The sequence below is a fragment of the Oxyura jamaicensis genome, chromosome 11, assembly GCF_011077185.1.
Source record: "Oxyura jamaicensis isolate SHBP4307 breed ruddy duck chromosome 11, BPBGC_Ojam_1.0, whole genome shotgun sequence".
In the NCBI taxonomy this organism is placed as follows: domain Eukaryota; kingdom Metazoa; phylum Chordata; class Aves; order Anseriformes; family Anatidae; genus Oxyura; species Oxyura jamaicensis.
In genome coordinates, this window is record NC_048903.1 from 59,646 (window position 1) to 85,855 (window position 26,210).

The window sequence follows — 26,210 nt, forward strand, 5'->3', positions numbered from 1 at the left end:
GCTGGCCAGGGAGAGATGAGGCTGATGCTGGGGTGCCTGATTCCATCCGGGTGCTGAGAGCAGCCCGTGGGTACCTCCTGCAGCCCAGAGTTTATATTTAGGAGCAAATTTGGATTACTGAACGAGTGTGGCATTAACAAGGCTCTGATCGAACCCCTGGCACCTTGGGAGTCCCTGGCTCCTCCAGAAACCTGGACAATGTTGCAATGCTGGTGGGTGAACCTCCTGCAGAGCAGCTGCCTGTAGAGCCAATAGTCCCTGAAGGGTCTGGATCACAGCCGGGGCATGGGGAGGCACCACCAGCACCCAGACCCCCTGCAGAAGATCAGGGCCCTACATCTTCCCCGCTGTGGGTCTGGCCCCTGGTTTTGTCTGACCCGAACTGCCACCCCACAACCTGCTGTACCCAAAACACCTGCCATCCCACACCGCCACGTCAGTGGATGGTGGCCACTCCTAGGTGACCCTTCAGACCCCATCTCCCTGGTCCCTGGCGCCCCGACTCCTTGGCCATCACGCCCTGCTGTGGGGATGCCATTACACAGGTCCCCCTTGCCCCAGGAACTGCCGGGCCCCTTGGCCATGGCTGTCAGGGCTCAGGGACTGTTCCCCAGCCTTGCCCATCATTGTCCTGAGCTCCTGGGGACTCCCAGCTCTTTTATCATCCCTTGGTCTTGTTCCCAGGCCCTTTGGCTTTCATGTCCCCACTCCCAGGGCCTCCCCAGACCTCTTGGCCATTATGGCTCTATTCTGGGTACCTCTGCTGCCCAGGGGTCCTCCCCAGGCCCCTTGACCACCACCATCCTGGGGACCTACAGGCTGCTCCGCCTTTACGGGGACTCCAAGCCCCCTTGGGCATGGCCCCATACCCGGGGGGTCTCCCAGATCTCCCCAGGGACCCCCCTGCACAGCCTCCCCAGCCCCAGAGCCGCTCGGCACCCCCAGCCCCCCCGGCCCCGCTCCGGGACCCCCCCTGCTCCCCGCAGGCCGCTGTGCGCTGCCCCCCACCCCCGCAGCTCTCCATCTCCCCTTTCGCTCCCCCCGTTGCCGGCCCGGGCCCATCGCCCGCCCGTTCCCGGCCCCATCCCCATCCCCGTCCCCTCCTCTCCGGCCCCGCCGAGGGGAGGAACCGGCCCGCCGGGGCCGTGCCCAGCCGCGCCCCTGCGCCGCCCCGTGCGCTCCGGCTCCGGCTCCGGCTCCGCCACCGGCACCGGCTCTGCTCGCTCCCCGCGCCGGGGCCGCCGGCCCGGCATGAAGGTGCTCCGGCACAAGATCGAGCTGCTGACAGGTACTGCCCGGCTCGGCCCGGGGCCGCCGGTCCGGCGCTGCCGCATCCCCGGGTCCGGAGCTGGGCTTCGCGGCGGCTCCGCTCCGTGCTGCGCGCTGCCGCCCAGGGCCGTGCCCCCGGGGGGGCTCCGGTGGTCGTGGGGCGCTGGGGGCCGGCTGGGGCGGCCGGAAGGGCCTCGCCCCCGGGCTGGGGCACGGCGAGGCCGGGGGAACGCGGGGAGATGGGGCGGGGGGCTGAGGGGCCTCCAGCCCCCGCCTGGCAGCCGTGGCCGCTCCCTCCGGGGGCTGCTGAAGGGGCCACGCACACGCGCGACGTTTTTTGGGTGCGGGATGTGGCTCCTGGGCGAGGCGTGAGGGCTGCGGCAGGTGCCGGGGGGACCGAGGGGGGCACGGGGGGCCCGCGGGCAGAGCCCCCAACCCCCGCCACCACGGCCCCCAGCCCGGGGAGCGCAGCCCCGGCCCCCCTGGGCCGGCAGATGGGGGCCAGCGGGCTCCTGCGCTCCCCGGTCAGCCCCGCAGCGCGGGTGGGCTACCGGGCGGCGAGCGTGGGTGGCTGGGCTGCGGGGCCGTGCCCCGGGGGCTGCAGCGGGCCGAGGGGCCCATCCTGCACCGGTGGGACAGGACGGAGGCGGTCGCGTGGTGGTGGGGTTCTCCACAGCAGCGCTGCTCAGCAGGCGGTGCTGGGGAACCGCTTCAATGCCTGCAGTCCCCTTCCTCCCTCTCCCTGCCTTACTGGAGGTGGCTTTTGCTTCGGTGCCTGGCGGGGGCCAGCCCTCACTGCTCTGGATTTGCACTGCCTGGTTAGCCCGGAGGAGCCGTGCCGGCATCACAGGGGTGCCGCAGCGGCGCCAGACGGGACGCGGGGCTGCATTGGGGAAGCTCTCATGGGGCCAGTGCGTCATCCGAGGGTCCCCTGCCTTCTGGCTGAATGCCGCCTGGTGTTAAACCCTTCCCACAGCCTCGTCACGATGATAATAATAATGATAACAGTAATGCGTTTCCTTGCCATAAGCTGGTTCTCCTCCAACAAGCAACCATTGGGCTGCAGATCCCCAGGGAAGGTAAGCCAACGTGGCTGTTTCCATCTGCATCCACACAGGCAGAGCCCGTGGGGCTGTCTGCAAGAGCCCTGCCAGAGCTGGGCATGGCGGTGCCCTGCACCTGCCTCCTCTGTCCCTCACCCTTCCCCTTCCCACCGGGAGCCATTCCCATTCCCTGCAGCACAAAGTTTTTCTTCCTTTCCTGCTCCTCAGTTTGGGCTCATCCCTTGAAGATGGGCAGGGCTGGGAGTTTGTGAGAGCTCGTGCTGGTGTGCTGCAGGAGCCTGGGATGCGTGGTTGCTGGCTGGGCACGTCTGGCCCATTGAAAAGAGGTAAATGGAATTGCTTACGCTGCTCTGTGACAGCCTAAGGGTATGGACAGAGCACATCCCACGTTGCAGCGCTGTCCTCAGAGGAGAACCAGCTCGCTGAGGTCCTGGTGCTCGGCTCTTGTTTGGATATGCAAGTGAATAATAATGCGCTTTGCTTGAGACTGGTTTGGGATTAGGGAAGGAGACGGGTCCCAGCCTGGCCCACGACGTGGTGGCACTGCTCTAGGAAGGCAGAGCAAGAGCACCTGGGGCGGCGTGCTGGGGATCGGTGCTGCTGGGGGGCATCGGGGTGGGCTGAAGGGAAAAGGGTTTGTGGCCAGCCGTGTTGGCATCTCCCTGGCCATCTTCATGTGGCATTTCCAGCCCCATTACCCCAGCATGTGATGGGGGTGCTTGTGCCCCATGGCTTCACTGCAGAGCACCTCAGCTGTCACAGCACCGGGCCGAGCCCCGCAGCCTCTCCCCTGGCCTCAGTGGGGCTGGCAGCGGGGCAGCTGAGGGCCTGTGGCTGCTGTGTCTCACACACTTGGCTTCCTCACCAGCCGTCTGCAGTGACAGTGGCCCGGCCGAGCTGGGTGACAGAGCAGAGGGAGATCTCACAGAACAGATTCCCTTCAGGGCTGGCATTTAACTCCCTGCTCTGCTCCCAGGCCCAGCACCACTTTCGGAGGCTGTCCCTTCCGTGCTGGGGATGCTGGTTGGTGGTGTCCCTCATGGGCTGTTTTTCCCCCTGCCACACAGGCCAGATCATGGGGCCTTTCCTCATTGCTCGGCCACCCTCCCTCCGATATCAGCTGGAGGCTTTAATTAACGAAGGCATTAACCATGTGCTAAGTGCTGGCCCCGGTCACCCCAGGGCTGTGCAGTGTGTCGGGGCAGTCAGCGTGTGACACTCCCCTCTCTTCCAGACCCAGCTACTGGTAAGGCTGATTTTCCCCAACTTTTTAACCCTTCCTTCCTGAGATCGGGTGCCAGGGGGCTAGGCTGGAGCCAGCACAGGCTCTGCGTCCTCTTGGCCGTGCTGGCGGGCTGCAGGAGCAGGCTGGCTCTGACATGAAGCTACATCACCGGCAGCAGCCTGGCCTTGAGCAGTGCACCTGGACCTGCAGCTCCAAGGGGCGGTCAGCACGGTGGGACCCTCGCTGCTGGCCGGGGGCACAAGGACTCCCAGCACCTGGAGCCCTGGGCATCCCCAGGAGGCCTCGTGCTGGTGTTTCTCCCTCAAAACTCTTCTGGTTTGTTGGATGGCTCCAGAAGAGCAAGGCAAAGCGCGGTTTCTGCAGGGAGCAGCCAGGTGGCAGAGCTTGCTTGCTTTTCAACTGAAAACCCGATTGGATTAGGAAAAAAAACAGTTTTGGAGGGGAGCTCAGAACCATGTGCTGGGTAGCTGGGGCAGGGGTGAACGCGCCTTGTGATGCTCTCGCCCTGCATTTCTGCATCTCCAGCCTTGGCTGCCCCAGGCATGGAGGTGGGCAAAGCACAGAGGAGGCCTGGCTGAGGCTGGGGATGGAGCAGGAGCTGCCTGCTTGGTGCTAGCATAGCCCCATACTCTCCCCAGTATCCGTGGGGAGGCAGCATGGGGAGCTGGATGTTTGGAGCAGGAGCTCATCTGGAGGCTTGGCCTCTGGAAAGAGGTAGCGGGAGCGGGGCGGGGGGGGGGAAAGCTGTGAGGGTAAATGCTGGGGAGGCTGTGCCTGGCTCTGAGCAGGGACACTGCCCTCACTCTGGGACCTGCTGGTTACCCACCCCGCGTGTGCACAGGGGATCCTGGGTTGTCCTCATCCCTGTTCTCCTGTGTGTCTCTGGGTTATTTTGGAGATGCCAGTGCTGGGGCGTGCAAGCTCCTAGTGCCCTGATCAGCAGGGCAGTCCCACGCCTCTGCTGAGCAAGGGCTCTGCAGTGAAGTCTGTCCCTGCAAGCCCTGGGGCTGAGCTGCCAGCTGGCCAGGACCTGCTCTGCAGGCGAGAAGGCTGTGGGGGTAAAGGCTCTGTGCGTGCTTTCCTCCCATCGTTGCACTACAAGCTTCAGGCAGTCTCTCTGCTCCCTGCTGGGGCCATGCCAGCTGCTCAGAGCAACCCTCTGCCTCCCAGCATGGCTGAGAAGCCTCACCCCTCAGCCTGGCTGTGCGGGGAGATCTCCCTCAGTCCTACCCCTCTCTGCCTGTGCCCTAAAACTAGCCAAAACATTGTCTTTTCTTTCTTTGGCTGGAAGCTGGAGTGTGAATTGGACCATTCTCGCCCTGGGCTAAGGGCTTGCAGGGGTGACCAGCATGGACAGACCAAGCTGCTCTCCCAGTTTGCCTGAGGCAGACCTGGAGACAAGTCTGTTCTTAACTGGAAGAACTGGACATGAGTGGGAGCTGAGCTCCACCAGACGCTGCCAGCCCCCTGCCCGACCCCCAGCCCCCAGCAGGGCACTCGCTGCAGCCCCTGGACGAGGCAGCACACCAGGACCCTGGTGGACAGGGGGACTGAAGCTGATCTGGCTCTCTGGGAACCCTCTCCGTGGGCAGAAAGGCTCAGGGAGACCTAGGAGACAGCGGAGGCAGGACCCTGCAGGGCACTGACATCTCCCTCACCCCGGGCAGGGCTGCTGCTGCAGGAGATGACCATGGCAGGGCTGCATGAGCTGCGCTTCACCGAGGAGAAGCCACTGCTGCGGGGCCAGGATCCTGAGCTGGTGAGTTGGGAGACAGCTCTGGCTCTGGCCTCATGCATGGGGTGCTGGGATGGGGGTGTTGGTGCGACCCCCGCTGCCCTTGCACGTGGTGGCGGGGAGCTGTGGGGCGGCGATGCTGGGGCGTGTGTTGGTTCTGGGGATGCGGGGTGAGTGCAGTTATGCTGGCACTGGGTGCGTGTTTGCACACATCGTGGATGCATGTGTGTGAATGAGCATGGCTTTTGTGTTGGTGTGATGATGTGGGGAGACTGCACACACAATAATACAGCGCGTTTGTGCAGTTGTTGTAGAGAAGTGTGTCTGCACACCTTTGGGCACTTTGCATGCAGGGGTGACCCCACAGCCCTGTGCACCAGCCCAGCGCTGCCCCCACAGAGGGTCCTTGTGGTGCTGGGGGGCTTTGTGTGCCAGGTGGGCAGAGGGAGTGCGAGGGGCAGCAGGTCAGTGCCTCGGTCCCTAACGGCTGCCTTTCTCCCCCAGGAGAACTCCGATGTCTTCCTCTCTGCCGTGGACACAGACTGGAAGGTAGGACCAGCTGCGGGGGGGACAGGAGGTGCCTCCTGCCCCCGGGCTTGGGGGCCCACAGGCCAGTGTGGTGGATCGGTGCGGGGCGCTGAGCGGGCCTGGGGGTGGGTGTTGTTGGCCGCCCTGTCCCCAGCTTGCAGGTGGTGGCCGCTTGGTGTCTGTGTGTGTCATGGCCCCTGCAGGAAGGGGATAGGGCCACGGCTTTGCGGTCTGCCTGGCCGAGCCCCTGGGGATGATGGCTGCTGCCCTCAGTGCTGGCAGTCAGATGTGTCTGGTGGGCACTTGGCAACACGCCGGGGACAAAAGCTTTTTGAAAGAAGCAAAACCGAGCTGCTTTTCCAGCCCCTCTGCCATTGCCATGGCAATGGTTCCCTGGGCGATGCCAGCTCCCCGGTTACATGAGGGTGGCTGAAAGTCTCTTTCTGTTTTGGAGTGCCAGGGCATTGCCTGCCCCTCATCCTGCCCGCCTCTCCCGGGGACCGGGGCCCCTGCAGACAGCCCTCGACCCAGGCAGCAGCCACGCTGGGCAGCGTCACACCAACCCACGGCTCTGCCCCACGTACGGTGTGGGACCTGCCCACCTCACGCCTTTCACCTCTACAGAGGAGCCCGGTGGAGGGCCTTGGGGCTGCCAGGCAGAGGGAGGCTGGTAGCCATGAGTCCCTGGTGGCCACTCTCTGGAGAGCCAAGCAGGGAGCTTTGCAATCAGCCTCCCACTGCCGTCTTGACCTGTGGGAGCAGAGCCAAGATGCTGGGCTGCCCTGCCTCTGTTTCCCCTGTTGGAAAAGGGGATACCTGCTGTCATGGGGCAGGTATCTGTCTGCTCTCAGCTCCCTGCAGTGCAGCATCTGGGGGGACAACAGTGCCCAGCCTCAGGCTGAGGTATGTGCATGGCCGGGACTGCAAGGAAGGTGGGCTCAGGCAGCGCTGGCTGTGCCCTCCCAGCTCTGATGCTGAAACTCCAGTGCGTGTGAGGAGAAGCTAAAGCCGATTTCATTCATCCTGGCAGAGGAGCTAGAGATGTCTCTGATTTGGCAGACCTACTTCCCAGGTTTTGGTGCTGGCCCACTCAGCCTCCATCACCCGTGTGAGCAGCAGGGCACAGCTGGGCAGAGGGTAAAAGTTTCATCAGGAGGCTGGGATATGCTGGTGTGATTCACAGAGAAGGTGGGAAAGTTCTGGTGTCACCACAGCAAGGGTGAGGAGTGAGAAGGAGGTGGCGGTGCCAGGGGCATGGTGAATGCCACAGCACTGCACCTTTGTTACATTGAAAAGTTAACTGGGAAAGGATAAAGGTGGCTTTTCCCAAGCCAGCTGGGCCCTGCACTCTCTTGGTTCCCCTCCAAGAGCCTGTGAGGATGGTGATGGGATGAGCTTCCCAGGCTGTGCTGGGACAGCTCTTGCTTTCCCCCAGCCTGGTACTTTGCAGGTTGGGTTCCTGCAAAGGTTGGGGCAGACAGAGGCTACCCTTCTTTGGGGAGATCTTACTCCATTTGCTAGTTTCATCCCCTTGGGGTTATTCATTCCAGCCCCCACCTTAGGTGTTCTCTGTCCCTATCCTCCACCCCAGAGCCAGTTGCTGGGTGATCTGGCCCCTGCTGGAGGTCTGGTCTGCCTGCTGGCTGGGGTGGTAGTAGCTAAAGGGCTAGTGATGCTATCTGAGGCCATTTAAACAGAGCCAGCCTTGCTGAGCCCTCCTGTCTCCCTGCTGCCCTTTTGCAGTCATGCCTCCCTTTGCTTTGACTTTTCATCCCCTTCTCTCCTCTGTTTTGCCATCTTCCTGTCTTTTTTCACCAGTTCACCCCCTTCTTCATCTCTCGGGAGACAGAGAGACCAGGGGCTCTCTGTCTCCCAGTGCTTCTACCCTCTGTCATGCCGTGGGGCACCAGTCCCTTCCCCTGGCTCATGCCATGTCCTGGAGGCTGCTGCAAAGCTGGGGCTTTGCCAGCACCATGGCCAAAATGTCTGGTGGAGAAGGGCAGCCCAGGTGGCTGCTCATGACGTGCTGCTGGGCCCTGTGCAGGCAGTCCCCAGGTGTGCCCATGGCAGGGCAGCCATCACCGACCCATGAAATCCCCAGGAGTAGGCATCCCTGGGCCTGCCAGTCTCTGTATCGGCTTCACCGCAGTTCCAGGGTTATTTTTGCAATGCTGTGGGCTGGCTGGGTGCAAGTTGCTGTGCAATCTGCTCTGCTTGCTCTTCATGGCTGCACCTGCTTGCGCTCTTTGGCTCTACAGACAGTGGGGCTGATGAAAGCAAAACCACAGAATATTTCAAGTCAGAAGGGACCCACCAGGATCATCAAGTCCAACTCCTGGCTCCACACAGGACTACCTAAAAATTAAGCTGAACGTCTGACAGCGTTGTCTGAACTGTGGTGGTTTAGCACTGGTAGGCAGCTAAGCTCCACCACACTGCTCTCTCACCGCTGCTCCTCAAAAGCGCAAGGGGAGAAAATACAGACAGGGCCAGATCACCTGCACCTCTGTGGGCTCCTGTCCACAGGCTGCAATCCTGGCATGGAGCCTGCTCCTGCTGGGGCTCTCCATGCGCTGCATCTCAGGCCACATCCACCATGGGCTCTCCCAGGTGCTGCAGTGTGGAGATCTGCTCCGCCACCATACCCCACAGGCTGCAGGGGGACAGCCTGCTCCACCAGGGTCCTGCTGCAGGGGAACTGCTGCTCCGTGCCTGGAGCACCTCCTGCCCTCCTGCTGCGCTGACCTTGGGGGCTGCAGGGCTGCTCCTCTCTCATTTCTCTCCCAGCTGCTCTTGTGCAGCAGGTTTTTCCCTTTCTCCAGCATGCTCTCCTGAGGCACAACCAGACAGGCTTGCTCTGCTCAAACCTGCTCAAACCTAGGGACCTCAGCTGTTCCTACGTCATTGCCCTCTGGATCCTTCACCATCTTCTTTGCACTTCTTTGGACGCATGTATTTTAATATCCTTCTTATATTTTGGTGCCCAAACCTGCACATGGTCCTCAAGGTGAGGCTGCACCAGTGCAGAGCAGAGCAGGACGATCCCTTCCCTTCCCAGCCAGCAGAGCTGTGCCTGAGGCACCCCAGGACACGATTGACCCTTTGGGCTGCCAGGGCACGCTGCTTCAACGGGCTGTTGGACAGAACCCCAGATCCCTTTCCGTGTCCGCTCTCCAGCCTCTCATCCTCCAGACTGTACATACAGCCAGGGTTGCCCCGTCCCAGGTGCAGAATCTGGCACTTGCTCATTAAATTTGGTGTGGCTGGTGATTTCCCAGCCCTCTACTCTGTCAGGATCTCTCGTCTAGCCCTCTGTGCCCCGAGGCAGTCAACACCTCCTAATTCAGTATCCTCTGCAAACTGGCTTGGTGTGAATTTGACTCCTGTGTCCAGGTCACTCATAGAAACACTGAAGAGAACTGGCCATGACATGGAGTCCTGGGGAACCCCACTACTGCCTGGCTGCCAGCCTGATGTAACCCCATTTCTACAGCCCTTTGAGCCTGCCCCATCAGCCAGTTGTTCACCCGTCCTATTTGTACTTCTCTAGCTGTATGCTGGACATTTTGTCTAGAAGGATACTGTAAGAGACAGTTCCAAAAGCTTTGCTAAAATCCAAAAAAGTCACATCTACTGGCTACGCTTAGTCCACTACGTGGGTAACCTTGTCGTAAAAGGAAACTCAGTTAGTTAAGTAGGACTTTCCCTCATGAACCCATGCTGGCTGTGACCACTTTCATTGTCTTTCAAGTGTTTTTCAGTAATTGTCAGCGTAATCTTTGCCATCATTTTACCAGTCACTGGAGTGAGACTGCCAGGCCTGTAATTACCAGGGCCTTCTTTCTGACCCTGCTTGAAAACGGGGACAACCTTTGCCAGCTTGCAGTTGACTGGGACCTCGCTGTATTCCCAAGACCATTGAAGAGTAATTGAGAGGGGTCTCACAATAACATCAGCCAGCGTTTTGAGTGCCCTGGGATGAATCCCATGAGGCTGGTAGACTGTGTGGATACACAGGGAAGCCTGGGCTTCCATTGCTGGACAAGAGCTGTGGGCAGATGGGCTTGTCCTCTTGTGAAGCCTCTTGGAATCATGGCAGAAACAAACTGCACATGCACACAGAGGGACACACGCATGTGCGTGCACATGCTGCATGCATGGGCCCAGGGATGGAGTCCTTCCCATCAGGGCTGCTGGGTTGTTGTTCCTCCTGGCTTATTTACCTGCCATCAGTGATGTCCAGGTTCAGGGTGAATTGAGTCCTGTGTTCCCACTGTGTGCCAGCATCCTGCACCAGGCAAGGCTGGGGGGATTTGTGTCTGTGCTAGCATGTCCTGTAACATGCTCCCTGTCCACACAAATGCACTGTGTGCACCTTTCATTGCATATGTGCATATTCCTGCCTTGAGGGCAGGCCTTCTTATGTTCCCAGGTAAGGTAATGGGGCAGCATTCATCTGTGTTCTCACACAGGCACAAGGTTCATGTATGCAGCTGATTATGTATCCGTGGGCATGCGTGTTGTCCTGCAACCTTGCGTGGGTTTCAGTGTGAGTCACCGCATTTATTTGTCCCAAGTCTGCATGCACAGCCACACGGGGCATGGAGTCACACAGTTTAGCCTGGTCCCTGTGTGTCCACGCTTGTGTATGTTCCTGTGCAGGTATGTGCACGGTCATGTGCATACATGGAAGCAGCAGCTGCAGTGTCTGTGGGTGTGTGCCAGCTTCCCTGTGTGTGTGCTCTGCAGGGCTCTGGCCTGGGTGGTTGCAGACTCGAGCATGACTCTGCATGTTTGCGCCTGGCACAGAGCCGTGTGTGCATGCATGTCTGGGTGCAGGCGAGGGGTGCTGGGCTCTGTCCTGACAACGCTCTGTGTGTTGTGGGGGTGTCTGCACAGCCCTTTCTGGGCGCCTGTACCTGTCTTGGTCTGCCAAAGGAGGGAAGATGGAGCGGGTACCGCACGGCGCCAGGCATTTTTCTTCATAAACAAGGGTATTTGGGGCCAATTGGAGCATGAATAATTCCTGTGGCAGCCAATGGCCGAGTGCCGGCTGCATCGCAGCACTCGCCTGCAATGGAGGCCAAACCTGCTGGGGCTGCGCCTTGCGCCGAGGGGGAAGGGAGAGGGAGGGCTTAGCGCAGGGCTGGGGCTCCGTTATAAATCGAGGCAAGGGGCTGAGCTAGCACAGAGCTCTGCTTCACCCCAGCCTGCTGCAGCACCGTGCCTGCGCCAGGACCCTGTGCACTGTCTGTCCTGCTTGCACATCCTTGCCTGCCCGGCTCCTCGCCATGCCCGAGTGCTGGGATGGGGTAGGTACCGCCGTCCCCGTGCTACCCTCCCTTCCGAGCGGGTTTTGCCCCAGTTTCTCTCCCCCTGTCTGAGGCTGGGCGATTGCACCAAGTGGAGCTTGCTGTGCATCAGGCAGATGTTGCTGTGGGGGCAGCTGCCGCCGGGGAGCTCTTCCTTCCCCCAGTTACAGCACTGCTGCATCCCCGATGTGACGCAGGTTTTGGGGCTGCATTGTCCTTGAGCATGTCCTCCTCGGGCCTGGCGGAGGTGGTGCACCAGGCTGTGCTGGGCGAGCGCAGTGCCTGCAGCTGCGGGCTGCGCTGGGCTGACTGGGCAGGGGGCCCTGCTGGCTCCCACCCAGGGCACAGCGGGGCAGGGGAGGCAGGAGGACTATAGAGAGATGATCGCTGGACATTTTGGATGTCTGGGATGTTTTCCAGCCTCTGTAGTGATTGCAACACCTGGTGGCAAAGGGCTGGCGTGGAGGGGTGGCACTGCAGTGCAGAGGAGGGGTGAGCAGGTGGGAGCACTGCAGTGGGCGAGCGAGAGCCTTGCAGTTACCCAGCCCCACATGGGACTGGGCTCTCCCAGGCACCTATGGGTGCTGTGGCCCAGGATTGTCCGTGCCCCCCTTCATCCTGGCTTCATCCCCTCCTCCCTAGCCTCTCCCCTGAGCGAGAGCAAGTGTGCCTGCGGCAAAGGGCAGGGCTGTGGTACCCAGAGATGCTGCAGAGGCTGTGCCACAGTCAGGGATGTGCTTGGGCTCACAGATGGGGGTCACAGCGCTAGGGAATGAGCTGCCACCTTAGGCTTGTGATTTTGGGTTGGTATCACAGACTGAGCTGTAAGGGAACCATGGCCATGTGGGTGGGAGGGAGGAAGCCCTGTGCCTCAGGATCAGGCCACAAGGACACCTCCTACTCGGTCACCTTGGGCCAAGCCCTTCCTCTGCCTTGATTTCCCTGTCTGTTGCCTGCTCATCACCTGCAGAGGTGGGTGGGGAGAGAAGCAATACCCAGCTCGACCCTGGGGAATAGAGGGATGGCTGTGGCTGACGGGTGGGGTTGGGGCACTCTTGGGGAGCTGAGCATCATCTTTGAGGAGCCCTTGAGCTGCCCTCGAGTGCCGCGTGCCCGTGGGTATGGCTGCCCTTGATGAGGGAAGGCTCTGCAGAGAGGAGGACCCGTCCTCAGGCTGTTCCTCCTGCCTGCCTGAGGCCCATGTCCTTCAGAGTCCTTGGTGGTGCGTGGCCTGTGGGAGCACCCACGTGGGTGTGGAGGGGCCCACTCTCCTCGCGTCTTCCCATCCGCAGGGGTTGCCGGTGCCTGCAGTGAGGACCGCTCTGCATCAGGCACCGCGCCAGCATCCCCTGCCTGGCCCCACGTGGGGCGTGATGCTCCCGGGCCCGCTGCATCCCAGCTTTGAGGTCATTGCCACCGGGCTGGCTGGCAGGCACGGGCATCTGGAGGGGACCCCCGGTCCTTTGGCCAGCACCCAGGCTCACAGCCTCAGCTTCCCTTGGGATGCTGGCCACGAAGGTGAGGCTGGGGCCTCAGGGTCCGCAACCTGTCAGGGATTGAGCATCAGGATGAAGCTAGAGCAGTGTGACCTTGCAGGCCCAGGACAGTGGCAGCGGTACACAGTCGCTGTAAGAAGCCCTGACGGCAGCATGTGGGGGCTGGAGGTCAGCTGTGTCCTGAAACAGTGCCATGACAATGAGCTCCTCCCTGCTCCCTCCTCCTCCTCAGCAAGGCTGAATGGGGGTCAGAGGATGGACAGGTAGGAGCTGGCTCAGCAACAACCCACACTCCCACCCCTGTGTCCTGGAAGGCAGCACTGCTTTCCCAGTCAGGGAAACTGAGGCACAGGGCAGTCCTGGTCCCTGGATGGGGGCACAGCCATTTCAGACCAATGGGTTTTGAGGTTATTTTAGCTGTCATTTGGGGCTCAGGATGCATCATTTCCTTGGGTGGTGTTTGAGGTCTGACCTCAGCCTGTTTGCGCCAAGCACAGCGAATCTAGGCCAGCTGGGTCATGCTGTTCTCAGCATGACCTGGGACTCTCCTTGTCTCAGGTCCTCTAAGACCTCCTGTCCCATCCTGTGATCCCATCCCATCCCAAACCTCTATCCCTTGATACCACCCTGTGCTCCCATACCATACCTGTCAAATCCTAAATCTTCCTGTCCCATCCCAAGCACTCCATTTTTACTCCATGATCCCCCACCATCCCAAACCTTCCTTCCCATCCCGTGATCCTTCTGTCCCATCTCAACTCTCCTGTGCCATCCTTGATGCCCCAACTTTCTCATATCCCCTTTCTGGGGCATGGCTGCACCTTTGCCAGCCACTGGCTCCTGGGCAGTCTCCCGTGCCTCAGTTTCCCTGTTGGAAGAAGCTGGGCTGGGTTTGTACAGACTGCTCATAGCCACTGCCAAGCCGGGGGATCCCGAGCTATCCATGTGGGTGAAATCTGCTTGTGACCACACTGAAGGCAAGGGTGTAACTGGCATGTGGGTCCCCTGAGAAGCCAAGAAGAGGTGTTTGAGTCTGCAGAGGGACCATCCAAGGGCTGCTATTAAATATGCAGATGCTATTCAATAGATACAGTTGCATCCAGCTGGGAAAATCCCACCCTGGGGCGAGTCAGTGGAGGCTGGGACCGGGTAGTGGCTTGCTTGCTCTGCCCTCTGCTGCCAGCCAGGACGTGACTGCCTGGAGCCTGAGGCTTTCCTGAGGCAGCTGCTCCCCTGCCTCCTGTGCACCCAGGGGGGCCATCCTGTGCCAGGTATCAGCAGGTCCCAGCCTGGGGGTTCTCATCCCTGCTTGCTCCAGGCATGGGGCTGCGGGGCCACACTGGAGGCATCGCTTCTCAGCCTTTTGGCTAAGATCAAGTGCAGTGTGTAGCGTGCTATCTGTATGGGGCTGTCCAGCAGGCACTTGCTTGCTCACAGGCAGTCCCCATGGGGAAGGCATTTCTGGGGCTTTGGCCTTGTGGCCACCTGCCCGTGGAAAGCCAGAAGCCCGCAGGTGCCTGCAGGAGCCCCCAGGTCAGCACACACACAGCCTGTGTGGATGCCATGCGGGGCTGGATCTGGGCGCTGAGTCAGCCGCCTTCCCTTCCCTCCCGGCTCTGGGCAGGGACGGTGGGACAGGAGGAGGTGTCTGGGGCAGGACCAGCGTCACTCCATCTCTCCTTGTCCCCCAGGAACACGACATCGAGACACCCTATGGGCTGCTGCATGTGGTCATTCGGGGCTCACCCAAGGGGAATCGCCCGGCCATCCTGACATACCATGACGTGGGCCTCAACCGTGAGTGCTGGCCTCCAGGAGGATGGGGAGCAGGGGAGGGCGGGAGCAAGCCGGCGGCTGGGACATCAGCCAAAGCCTCTGGCTTGGTGTCAAGGTGCCAAGGGCTCCCTCACAATATGGAGGGTTTCTGTGGCATCTAAGAGAGCTGGGAGGCTTTGGCTTCCGTTCTTAAATCCTATGTTTGCCTGAACTCTTTCTGGGGATTTTGGACAGGGCAGGTAATATCCTGGGCTGCTCAACCTGCAGCTGCCAAGGGGGAGCAGAAAACGCTGCCTGGCCGAGAGCAGCCTCATGTTTCACTGGCCCGTGCAGGGCTGGGGCAGATCCCAGTCCCCAGCAAGGTGTCTGGGCTTATAAACTAAGAAGTGATTGGCCTGGGATGAAGAAGCCACCTCTCCCAGTTTGGCTGCCCCTTTCCCCTCTGAAGCTGGCAGGGGGCAGATGGCCAAGCCCTGTTCGACTGGAGCAGCGTGGCTGCTGCTGAGGCCCTGCAGCCCCGGCCCTGCAGTGCTGACAGTTCAGAGGCAGAGCCCCGAGACAAGTCCCAAACTTCTCATCCTCCTGGCTGCGTCTGTCCCTCCCCACCTCTCCCATCCCCGTAAGGGTCACAGTCCTTGCTAACAGTCAAGCCACAGTCTCTGCTGTGGGCCAGGAGCACAGAGGGATGGGGATGGAAGGGTTTTGGTGGCACATCCGCTCCGGGACAAGGGACAGTGGGACAGCAGTGACCTCTCTCCATGCTCCCCTGGCCCACCAGGCACTCGTGCTGGGGTGTTTGGTCTTTGATCACTGCCTGCCCTTTGACAGACAAGCTTTGCTTCAACACCTTCTTCAACTACGAGGACATGCAGGAGATCACGAAGCACTTTGTGGTGTGTCACGTGGATGCGCCAGGACAACAGGCAGGAGCCTCGCAGTTCCCGCAGGGGTAGGTGCCAGCCCTGGGGACCTGGGGGATGCCTGTTGGGATGTCACCTCACTGCCCAGGCAATCGCCTGCCCGTGGGCCCCTCTAAGCCATGTCAAAGCCCGGGGCTGGTGACGTGGTGGTTGGTGGGTGAGCAGGCGGGTGGTATTTCCCCGCTCCACACGGGCCCCGCAACCACCTCCCCGTGCCTCCCCACGCTGCAGGTACCAGTACCCGTCCATGGACCAGCTGGCTGCCATGTTACCCAGCGTGGTGCAGCATTTCGGGTGAGTCACCTCTCCTCTGAGGGCGCTGCACAGGGCCTGGGGCTGGGGCTGGAGGACTTACCCCGGTTAGCTGGCACCCTGCCTGTCCTTTTGTGCCCCATCCTGCAGGACTCGTTGAAGGCAGAGGGGTGCCCTGGGGAACCTGTGCTGGAGCCCACCGTTTCCCCATGTGCGCCTCTCTGCTTTCCAGGTTCAAGTATGTGATCGGGATCGGCGTTGGGGCAGGAGCCTACGTGCTGGCCAAGTTTGCGGTGAGCCTGGGGCTGGGATGGAGTCACCTGTGCCTCCTGCCAGCCTGGGGCCTGGGGAAGAGCAGGAGCTAACGGCCCAGGAGTGCTGTGCCACTGCAAAGGCTCCTGGAGAGAGGGGCAGGCCAGGATGGCAGTGCCATGGGCACGGTGGCAGGGCAGTCCTGTGCTTGCTGCAGCTCGGGTCTCCCGTCCTGCCATGTCAGCCCCCTGGGCCCTGCGCTGCCGCTGATCCCAGGACTCCCAGGGATGTCCCTGGCCTGGCTGTGGTGCCCCCATGGTGGGCAGTGGTGCTGGTGGGCGTGTTGCCCCTTCCTGCTGAGCATCACCCCTCTTGCTTGGTGCAGCTCATCTTCCCTGACCTGGTTGAAGGGCTGGTCCTCATGAACATCGACCCCAATGGCAAAGGCTGGATTGACTGGGCAGCTGCCAAGGTGGGCACAGTCCCAAACCCCTCCAAGCCCTGGCGGCTCCCTTGGGCTTGGAGTCCCCATCCTGTGCCACCCTGCAGGAGCCAGCCATGGTGGGACAATAACTCCCTGTGTTCCCTCCACAGCTCTCAGGCCTCACCAGCACGCTGCCGGACACGGTCCTGTCGCACCTCTTCAGCCAGGTAAGGGCTGCCTGCCCTGCCTTCCGCCTGCACTGTCCCCCACAGTGCCCCTGCCCAGCATCCTAGCCAGGTGGCTGTGCCCTGCCCCCTGTGCTGGGTGCTGTGGTGCCACTGGACCTGACCCATACCTGGGGATGAGGTTGGAGAAGTGCCTCCTGCTTGACCCAGGGCTCAGCCGCAGCTGATGCCATGTGTCACACCTGTGTCCTGCCCAGGCACGCTGCCCACAGCGTGGCCGTGCCCAGACACAGTGCCCAGCATCCCCTTGCTCTCCTCCGTCAGTGGGCAAGGCACGGGCAGGCCTGGGGGAGCAGAATGGCTCCACCGCACCTAGCAGCCTCTGCCCTGATCTCTGTCGCCTGTTGGTGCAGGAGGAGCTGGTGAACAACACAGAGCTGGTGCAGAGTTACCGGCAGCAGATCGGCAGTGTGGTGAACCAGTTCAACCTCCAGCTATTCCTCAACATGTACAACAGGTGAGTAACACCAGGCAGCTTTCCAGAGCCATTCCCAGAGCGGTGCCCCAGCTCTGTGCTACGGTGTCAGTGGCAGTGCCTGCTTAAGGGTTCACACTGGCTCTCTTTCTTCTCTGCCAGCCGCAGGGACCTGGACATCAACCGGCCTGGGACTGTGCCCAACGCCAAGACTCTGCGGTAAGAGTCGCTCTGGCACAGCACAGGGGATGCAGGGCGGTGGAGCCCAGCACAAGCCCTGACTGTGCCCTTTTGTCTCATTTCCAGCTGCCCCGTGATGCTGGTGGTGGGGGACAACGCGCCTGCTGAAGAAGGGGTGGTGAGTGAGGGCATGGGGCTGTGCTGCCTGCAGGGTGGCACATGGATGGTGCCCATGTGTGGGCCCGCTCATGTACACTGCCTGCTCAGACATATGGGAGCTCCCATGTGCAGGAGCACTCTCAAGTGCAAACCTGCCTGCTCATGGGGGCACATGTGCACATGCATCTGTGTGCCCAGCCATTCCTGCATGTACTTGGGGTGCCCCCCTTCCCGCATGCGCCCAGACCTGCTCACATGAACACGTGGATGTGTTGGTACACAGGCACACTCCATCCTGGGCCCCACGCACCCAAATGGCTGCTTGCACACTTGTGCTTGCACATGCCCGCGTGGTTGTCAACATTTGCACAATCGGCTGCAAGTACTGTGCAGGTGGCCATGAGTGTACATGTGTGTAACTGTGCACACTCCTCCAGCACATGTACACGTGCATATGTGCTTGTAGACATGTGGGCACACACGGATGCCTCAGGAGACACCCCGCCCTCTCCAGCCCCTCACCTTGAGGTGGGGATGTTCCATCCTGCCTGGCAAGTGGAAGGTCCCTTATGTCCCACGGCAGGCGGTGGTGGTGCGGGGGCTCAGGGCTCACCTAGCACCGTGCCTGCTGTGGGATGTGCCAGTCGCAGTGTTGGGGATCAGTGGTGGTACCCGTGGGCGACTTCTGCCAGGCTCAGGGCACCGCAGATGCTAATACCATCCCTCTCACCCTCAGGTGGAGTGTAACTCCAAGCTGGATCCCACCAACACCACCTTCCTGAAGGTAAGCGGGTGGCAGAGGGGCAGCAGGGTGGCTCCCACTGCATGTGCAGTGCCCTGTTGCCCTGTGCCCCAGCACTGCAGGGTGTCCCCATCTCCCTGTCACAGGTTTGTCCTGGCTGTGGGGCTGGGGTGAGTGGGGAGAGCAGGGTGGCCTTGGCAGTAGCATCCTGCCAGTGGTTACCAGAGGACAGGGTGGGGGGAAAAGGCACCCCCCCAAACTAACCAGGACCTTCTCTCTGCAGATGGCAGATTCTGGTGGGCTGCCCCAGGTCACACAGGTGAGGCTCCCCAGTTTCCTCAGTCAACTGAGTATACTGGGCCCTGCGGCATGGACTGGTGCTGTCCCTGGCTAGCAGGGAATGGGCTGACGTGGGCACAGGAGTCCTGTGTGGGGGATAGAGGAGGTGGCTTGGGCCTGGGTGGGGACCTCAGCCCTGCTGCTGCCTCAGCTGCTCCTGCTCTCTCCCTGCAGCCCGGCAAGCTGACTGAAGCCTTCAAGTACTTCCTGCAAGGCATGGGCTACAGTGAGTGCCAGGGCTGGGCACAGGGCTGGCCTGGGCGTGTGCGTGCACATGCGTGTGCGTGTGTGTGCAGCCCCTGCCGCAGAAGAGCCTGGCACCTGTGCGTGCCCTGACAGAGGGCTGCATCTGTAGCATTATGTGTGTGGCTGTACGAGATGCCCGTCCGCGTGCTAGGGGTGTGGAGTATGCAGGCTCTGTGCGCACTGTGTGCGTGCAAGGGCCGTGTGTGTGTACGTAAGTCTATGAGCAGGGTCTCTATGCACACATATATATGTGTGTGTGGATGCATGAGCAGGGGCTGTGTTTGCACGTGGGTGTGGAGAGTTCCTGTGTGTGTGTGTGTAGGTCCCCGTGTACAGATCAACACGTGTGTGTGCGTGTGAAGGTCCCTGTGCGTGTGTGTGCAGGTCTGTGTGCACACGTACAGGTCTGTGGGCACACATATGTGGGGCCAGGTGGGGTCTCCTGGCCCCACGGAGCCACCAGCATGGCTGACATTGTTTCTCTGCCCTCCCTGCCCCTTTCCTGCTCCCGCCCCGCCAGTCGCCCACCTGAAGGATCGGAGGCTGAGTGGAGGCGCAGGTACCGCTCAGTGCTGCTCGGCCCGTGCCCACCACTGCATGGTGCCCTCCTGGCCCTGAGCCCCCATGGCAGGACACTCCTGCTGGCTGGTGTCCCCAAGCTGCCCGGGCACCTTTGGGAGCAGTCTGGGTACAGAGCTGGCCCTTCCCAGCCAGGCATCTTCTGTCTCGCTCTGCTTTGCTCGAGATGATGGGCTGTCCCCACGCTCTGCCTCACACCCTGAGCCAGGGCTGAGAGCTGAGAAATAGCATTCGGAGAAGTATCCCCATGCAGGCACGGTCTCAGCAGCATGTCCACCATGCCCTCTTCCAGATGGACAGGAACTGTGCCACCCTGGCTGGAGGAGGGCCTCACCTCCCCCAGACGCCCTGGGGAGCCAGGAGAGCTCCCATCCCCACTTACACCCTCTCTGGACCATAGTGGCAGGGGCTTCCTGTGGCCTCCTTCCTGGTGGCCACCTGCCCAGGAGCTTTACCTGCTGTGCCTGGTGTGCAGCCTGCCCCAGGGCACCCCATTCCTGCCCACCGTCCTGTTGTCAGCCTGGAGCTTCTCATGTTGTAGCACTGCATGCTGCAAGCTTGTGCCGGGGGCCGTTTGCATTGGGGAGTGGGACCTGCGTCCCCACCAGTGGCTTTGCTTGCGTGAGGTAATGTCAGCTCTGTTCCTTCTGGACTTCAGAGGGAGCGGAGCACCCAGGCCCTCTCTCTGTGCCCGTGCAGTGCCATCCGCCAGCATGACCCGCCTGGCACGCTCCCGCACAGCCTCCCTCACCAGCGCCAGCTCGGTGGATGGCGCCCGCCCACGTGCCTGTACCCACTCGGAGAGCACCGAGGCCATGGGGCAGATCAACCACACCATGGAGGTATCGTGCTGAGGCCCACGGCCACCGCCGCCGTTTCCTCCAGAGCCATCTCCCATCCGTCAGCATCCCGCCAGCACTCACCCGCCCCGCAGACGACCTCTGCCAGGGCCCTCACTCCCTTGGGGTTGATTCATCTTCTTTGCTGTTGGCCTCCCCCCATCGCTGGGCACCAGAGAAGGAGAGGGGCTTTGCGTTGTCACCTCCAAGCTCTGGGTCCTGGCTTAGCCCAGCAGTCACACGTGGCTCTGCCTCAGTCCTCACCCTCCCCAGCACCGGCTTGGCCCTGGCTTGGGAGGGAGGGTGGTGGAGGGATGTGGCCAGGACGGGTGAGCAGGGTCAGGGTGGTGGGATGGGGGCAGGACGGTGGGATGGAACAGGACAGCCATACATGGGCAGAACAGTGGGACACGGAGAGCGCCCTGGAGGTAGGTGGGTCTGCGAAGGTGATCCGATGGCTGGCCAGGCTAGAAGGAAGCCAGGGCCTGGGAACAGCACTGGCTCTGCCTGCGGCATGCCTGGGCACTTGGTGGGGGGGTGGATTTGTCAGATGCCTGCAGAGATACCGCTCTGCCCTTCCTGGGGCAGCGGCTCCCGTTCATCTCCCTGCCGGCCAGTCCTTGGGGATCACATGGGATTCCCTGGCACAGGCAAGACCCGGCGCAAGGTGGCCGTCATGAGAAATCACACACCACACTGTACCCGCACCCTGGCCACGCAACCCGAGGGCTGCCCCAGCGCAGGGCGGGAGGTCCTGTCTTGCTCTGCTACAGGAGCCATCAGGGCAGAAGGGGGGTCATGGGCATCCCTTCCCCAGTCCTGCTGTTTTTGCAAGAGTGACGATCACTGCCTGTCACTGCACCCAGGGGCAGGCAGTCTCTGCACCTTGGCTTGCCCATTCCCTGCCACTCTGGCAGTCTCACTTCAGCTTAGGCTGAGGCCACCAGGGCTCGGAGGCTGCTGTGTCTGGGGACATGGTGAGGCAAAAGACCCTGGAATCCCTCCTCCAGTTTCACCACAGCCCATAGGTGTCACTGCAGTAGAGCCATGAGCAATAAGATGAGGCACCCCTCGCCCCAGGAAGCCCCCAGCACCCCCTGCCCTGCAGGGCACCCCAGCCTCAGCATGCCAGCTGTGCGGCGTGACCCATGGGACATGAGGAGCATCCCCGTGTCTGGCTTTGTCCACAGGGGTCCACAGAGCAGGCCAGTCCACCCCACACACCCCCATACCCACAACAGTTCCTCCCACACTTTACCTGTGCACTGAGCAGGCCATCTCTCAAGGGCTTGGCTCCCCACGAGCTGCAGGGCCCCATCCAGCCACCAGCTCCAGGTGGATTTGACCTTGCACTCGTCACGGAGAGCCCCGTCATCGTGTAACCCTGCCATCGGCCGCCTGGCCTCGGCTGCTGCCCCAGCCCACCCCAGGGCAGCAGAGCCCAGCTCCTCTTGCACGCAGGGTGAGGGAGCTCCCCGTTCTGGCATGGGTAGCCCCTGTGCAGGGTGGCAGCAGAGACCCATTGAGGATCCACCAGGGGCCATCATCTGGGCGAGCAGAACCCCAGTGGGTGCGGGGACAGTGGTGGTGGGCTGTGCAGTCCCACGGGGAGCAGGTTCCACGCAGCACTCCTGAAGCAGTCCCCCTGCAGGCCCTGGCTCCACACCTTGTTCCTCCCCATCAGGGGCCTCCAGGGCTCCCAGCAGGTGTTCAGGGGCTCCTGGCCCTGAGGCCTGCACCCTGGTCAGCACCCCTATAATGAATGGCCACCCTGAACGTGGCCAATGCCCCCATTTTCCCCCCATTTCTTCTGCCGTGTGCTTCCTTCTTGGTGTGACTCTGAAAGCTAAGTAGATCCTTTTTACTGTAGATACCGCTGTGATCACCTGTTTTCTCAGCGTGTCCTTCCAGATGATAGATATATAAATGCCTATACATATTATATATATGGGGTTATCTGGTCCCTGACCTTTTGGGTTTGTTCTCCATGTTTTCTCGTACAACGGTGCCGTGTGGTTCCCTTTGAGGTGGTCTGGTCATGCTTGCCTTTGATTTCCCACCTGGGTTTTGTTGGTTCAGTTTTCCCTGTGGTTCGTTCCTTTGGTTTTTGTTGGTTTTCCTCTTTTCCTGGTCACAGCAGAATTTAATGGATTTCCCCCTTTCTCTGTCTGAGCGCAACCTGGTTTTGTCACAGTGGTGTCGAGGCCACAGTACTCACACAAGATGGCAATATGTAAACCAGATTTAACTAACCTGTCACTGTAGAGAGGATTTACTGTATCAAAATAATAATAAAGAGAGTAAGAACCTGCTGTGCTCTTGTCATATGCTGGCCTAACAGCAGGGGGAAACATGTCCAAGCTCTTTCCAGCCCGGGCTGCAGAGACTTGTTGTGCAGGGAGGACATGAGGACCTCCAGGGCCACCGACCTGCACCCAGGTGGTGCACCACTGTGGTAGGGGCACATTTGGGATAGGGGCTGCACAGCTGGGATAGGGGAGCCAGGGAGCACATGGAGGGGAACTGAGGACTCCAGGGTGCACGTGGAGGGGAACAGTGGGGTGCTTTGGCATCAGGGCAACAATAGGCTGAGTGCCCCATATGTCTGGGGTGGATGGAGACTAAAAACCACCAGCTGTGACCCAAGAAAACTGGATCCTAGGAGTGCCCACTGGGGAAGAGAAGATCCATGGCTGCATGAGCCTGGAGATGGCTCACTGGGGGTCCACAGGACAGCCATCCTTCCTGTCCTGCTCCAGGCCAGCATGAGGCCCTCCCTCCTCTGGTCTTGGGATCTCCTTTGGTAGGAGTGTCCATTTGTGCCCTCTTCTCTGCTGCCCCCCCTGCTCCAAGCCTGGGTGAACCTCATTTGGTGGGTGCTGGGATGGGGTCTCTTCCACCTGGCTCTAGGACTGGAGACCATCACTGTGGTGTCAGGGCAGCTGCAGCTGGGATAGCAGTGCTGCTTGGTGCGGGGAGGCCATGGAGGAGCAAAGACCTGCTGCTGCAGGAGGTGGGAATGCCTTTTTTCCCTCTTCCCCTTCTTCTGACCCTTCTGGTGTCTCCTCTTCTCTTTCTTTATTCCACTTTACTCCACTTCTCTCTTTTGGTTCTTCTTCCCCTAATTCTCTTCTGTTTTCTCTCTTCTCTTCTGTGCCTTTCTCCTCTTGTTCTTGCCATCCATATGTACTCCTGTCCTCCCATTCCTCACCACATCTTCCACCCTAGCTCTTCTCCGTCCTTTTCTGTTTCTCCTCTTCTGCTCTTTTATTTTCTTAATCCCTCTGCTTTTTCCGAATTTTCTCACTGCAGTTTGGGTCTCTTCCCTGCTTTATCCCATGTGGTCTCCCACTGCCTTTCCTATTCCTGATAATGGAGAGTCTGCAGAGGCCAAGCCTCTGTTCTGTCTTCTTCAGGCCCTGAGGGTTGTGTTTTGTGTTTGGGGTTGAGGAAAGTGACTGCTTCTTGTTGGAGCAGCTAATGGTCCTCATAGCCTGGGTTATGGTCTCCCTAACGCCCCCACCACTGGTATGGCTGGTGTAGAGGTTTGGGAGAGACCTGTATTTGCATCTCACGCATCCAGCATGACTACAGCTTTGCTCAAGACCTTGTATCCTGCTGAACTCTTTCTGCTGGAGATTTTACTGAGGAAAGTGTAGTAACCATGGTTACAGCAACTGCAAAGCTGAGTAATACCAGGGTGAACCAATGCAGCGGTGCCCATATGCCCAAAAGCACCATTGCCTGCTGCAGATGTGACGAAGGACCCCGTGGGTTAGGGATAAAAACTGTTAGGTTGGTCCAATGTGAAACAGGCATTGTTATAAGGCTAGCAAGGTGCAACTCTGACCGTGCAATGATACATACTGCTTGTTCAGCGATATGGCACCAGGCTGCAAGTCATCCAGCATGAGACAATACTGCCATCCGCACAGCACGCGCTGGCCACGGGGCTGTGCATGACTGCAGCAGCCTTCCAAGGACTGATGAGTGCTCCCCTGAGCCCGGGGCTGCCAGTCGTGCCCTGCCCCAGGTTCGGGAGCATGCAGGGCAAAACCCATAAACAGAGCAAGTTGCTCTGAGTTGGTGAGGCAGGAACATCAACCGAGGTCAACGTTGCCTCTGTGGGGATGCCCGTAAGATGTTGATATCTACCACAGTGATGGGGTGCTGACCATGACCTGGCTAAGCATCTACGACATCAATGGTTGGGAAAAGCATCACGCTCTTTGGTACCCTGGGGTCATTATGTTAACAAGCTAACACATCAATGAATTATTTGTCTCTAAATCGCTGCTCAGTTGTGTGTGTGTGTGTGTGTGTGTGTGTGTGTGTTTGTATTTGACATCCCCACGTAGCTTGCTTGCTATATATATATAGCTTGTCTGATCCTTGCTGGGCTGAACCAATCAGCTTCAGCTCCTGGCATCTAACCAGAACACCCCAAACCCAAGTGCTGGTCTTCACAAAACACCCTTCACCAAAGATGGTGGAAACTGAGTGGCTCCTCTGTCACCAGGGTCCCCAGACACTCACTGGTACAATCCTGCCTAAAAAATAATGGGAGAAGCAGCATTTTAGATCCCTTTCCCAGTGTGACTCAAGCTCCCTCTGTGCAGGGAGCAAAGACGGCAGTGCAAGGAGGAAGTCCCCCTGCTCCTGGTCCTGAAACCTGGCCTACTAAGCACGGATGTCTCACCCACCAGGCTTGAGAGTACATGACCGTGACTTGGACGTGGGTCCCTGGCTGCTCCCATCCATGCCAAAAGCTGCCAGGGAGCCAGAGGGAACCGTGGGGCAGGGTCCCAGACACCAACAAGCAGGAGGGGACAGGGAGGTAGCAATTACGTGCATGACGAACTTTGCATTTGTTATCACTTGGTCTCTACACAGGCACTCGTGCACTTGCTAAATCACCTGTGATAACATCTTTCTGAGAACTGAAATTCTGACACTCCGCTCCGGACATGTGTACTCCACATCTCTAAAAATACCCAATCTACAAAGACATTTCCCCACACTTCCTGTATTCTCTTGCAAAAGACCCTGAGATCTCAAGAGATTATCTCAGCCAATTCCTTAAGTACTCATGGGTAACTTCACATCTTGCTCACTACTCTCATTGTTTCTTTTCTGGTTCTGGCTTGCTCCTGTGTGTCCTTACTAAAAACAGCGTAACAGGTCTGATCCCACTAACGTCAGGTGCAGGCAGGATGCAAAGGCAGTACTGTGAATGCTTCCACTTTCTTCAGATTGTGTTTCTGATTTCTTCTTCTTGGTGAAACAACAAGCCAAACCTTTCCTTTTCCTTCCTCTTGTGTTCTTATGCAGTGACACAACTGTAGAGCCTTTTGCACCACTTGTTTAGTTTTAACCCATTTTGTACCTTAGCTTTCTGATTCTACCTCAACAATTTAGCAATTGTGTTATTCTGCCCACGTCATTGATATTTTTCCTGTCTTTGTGGCCATTTTGTTCATCTGTGGGTTGTTAAGGAGATCCTCTGCAGCCCTTTTTGCCTCCTCTGAAGCCTCCCCTCTTGCCTCTGCAAAGAATAACTGGTTGCAGAGGCTTTTAACACATCTCAGACATCCTGCTTGGCTCTTCACTTGAGTCACAAGCAGTCCCTCTTAGCTGAAATCAACTTTCATTTTTTGGAATACTTATCCTCTTCCCTTCCTAATAACAGTGGTCATATCGTGCTGTAAGAGAACAGCTGTGCTGGACGGCCCAGCTGTCTCCAACGCAGCCAGCAGACCTCTCGCTGTTCTCCTGCTGGGCTTCAGCCCCTCCAGGCTCCCTGCCTGCCCCAGCAGGACGGGGCAGGGTGGCTGCACACCAGAGTGTGAGAACACACTCCAGCTCTGCACCCTCACATCCCACCCAAGTGCAAAGTGATGCATTCTCTTGCTGCGAGGAGAGGGTGGAAGGCCGAGGCTGACCAGGGTCTGCTCTAGGCTGAATCCCGTTTGCCTCCAGGCATGTAGGCTGGAAACAATCCCCAAGAGCAATGGGCATGGTGGCCAGGAGAACCAACACATCTCTTTCAAACGACGGTTGCTCCTACCTCCCCATTTAATTTCTGCCTTCTCTTTTCAAGCTGCAGCACTCCCAGCAACCCTCCTCTTCCTCCAGGTCTATGAGTGTCCAGGAGGAGGCTGGTGAGGAAGTTCTGCGATTGGTGCAGCCTAT

General features: G+C 59.7%; 1 protein-coding gene across 4 annotated transcripts; it reads left to right on the plus strand.

The window, feature by feature from the left end:
• The first annotated feature begins 1,220 nt into the window (after positions 1 to 1,220).
• Positions 1,221 to 22,330, plus strand: NDRG4 (NDRG family member 4). Of its 4 annotated transcripts, XM_035337019.1 has the most exons (17): positions 1,221 to 1,288; positions 5,247 to 5,338; positions 5,819 to 5,863; positions 14,342 to 14,447; positions 15,255 to 15,375; positions 15,578 to 15,640; positions 15,831 to 15,891; positions 16,236 to 16,322; positions 16,445 to 16,501; positions 16,873 to 16,976; positions 17,097 to 17,153; positions 17,241 to 17,292; positions 18,010 to 18,057; positions 18,299 to 18,334; positions 18,529 to 18,580; positions 19,121 to 19,159; positions 19,879 to 22,330. In XM_035337019.1, exons 1-17 carry the CDS (start codon positions 1,252 to 1,254, stop codon positions 20,031 to 20,033), a joined length of 1,212 nt encoding a protein of 403 aa, XP_035192910.1. In that variant the 5' UTR covers positions 1,221 to 1,251; the 3' UTR covers positions 20,034 to 22,330. The 4 variants fall into 4 exon arrangements, with proteins under 4 accessions (XP_035192910.1, XP_035192911.1, XP_035192912.1 ...); XM_035337020.1 differs by lacking the exon at positions 19,121 to 19,159 and having other exon boundaries at positions 1,252 to 1,288; positions 19,879 to 20,033; XM_035337021.1 differs by lacking the exons at positions 1,221 to 1,288; positions 5,247 to 5,338; positions 5,819 to 5,863 and adding an exon at positions 10,999 to 11,154.
• The last annotated feature ends 3,880 nt before the right edge of the window (positions 22,331 to 26,210 follow it).

Excerpts from the sequence above, each read along its gene's own strand:
- NDRG4 (XM_035337019.1), top strand. The coding sequence starts at position 1,252 with ATGAAGGTGCTCCGGCACAAGATCGAGCTGCTGACAG. Across the intron at positions 15,641-15,830 it reads AGCGTGGTGCAGCATTTCGG|GTTCAAGTATGTGATCGGGA; the intron begins GTGAGTCACCTC and ends TCTGCTTTCCAG. Across the intron at positions 19,160-19,878 it reads GAGGCTGAGTGGAGGCGCAG|TGCCATCCGCCAGCATGACC; the intron begins GTACCGCTCAGT and ends GTGCCCGTGCAG.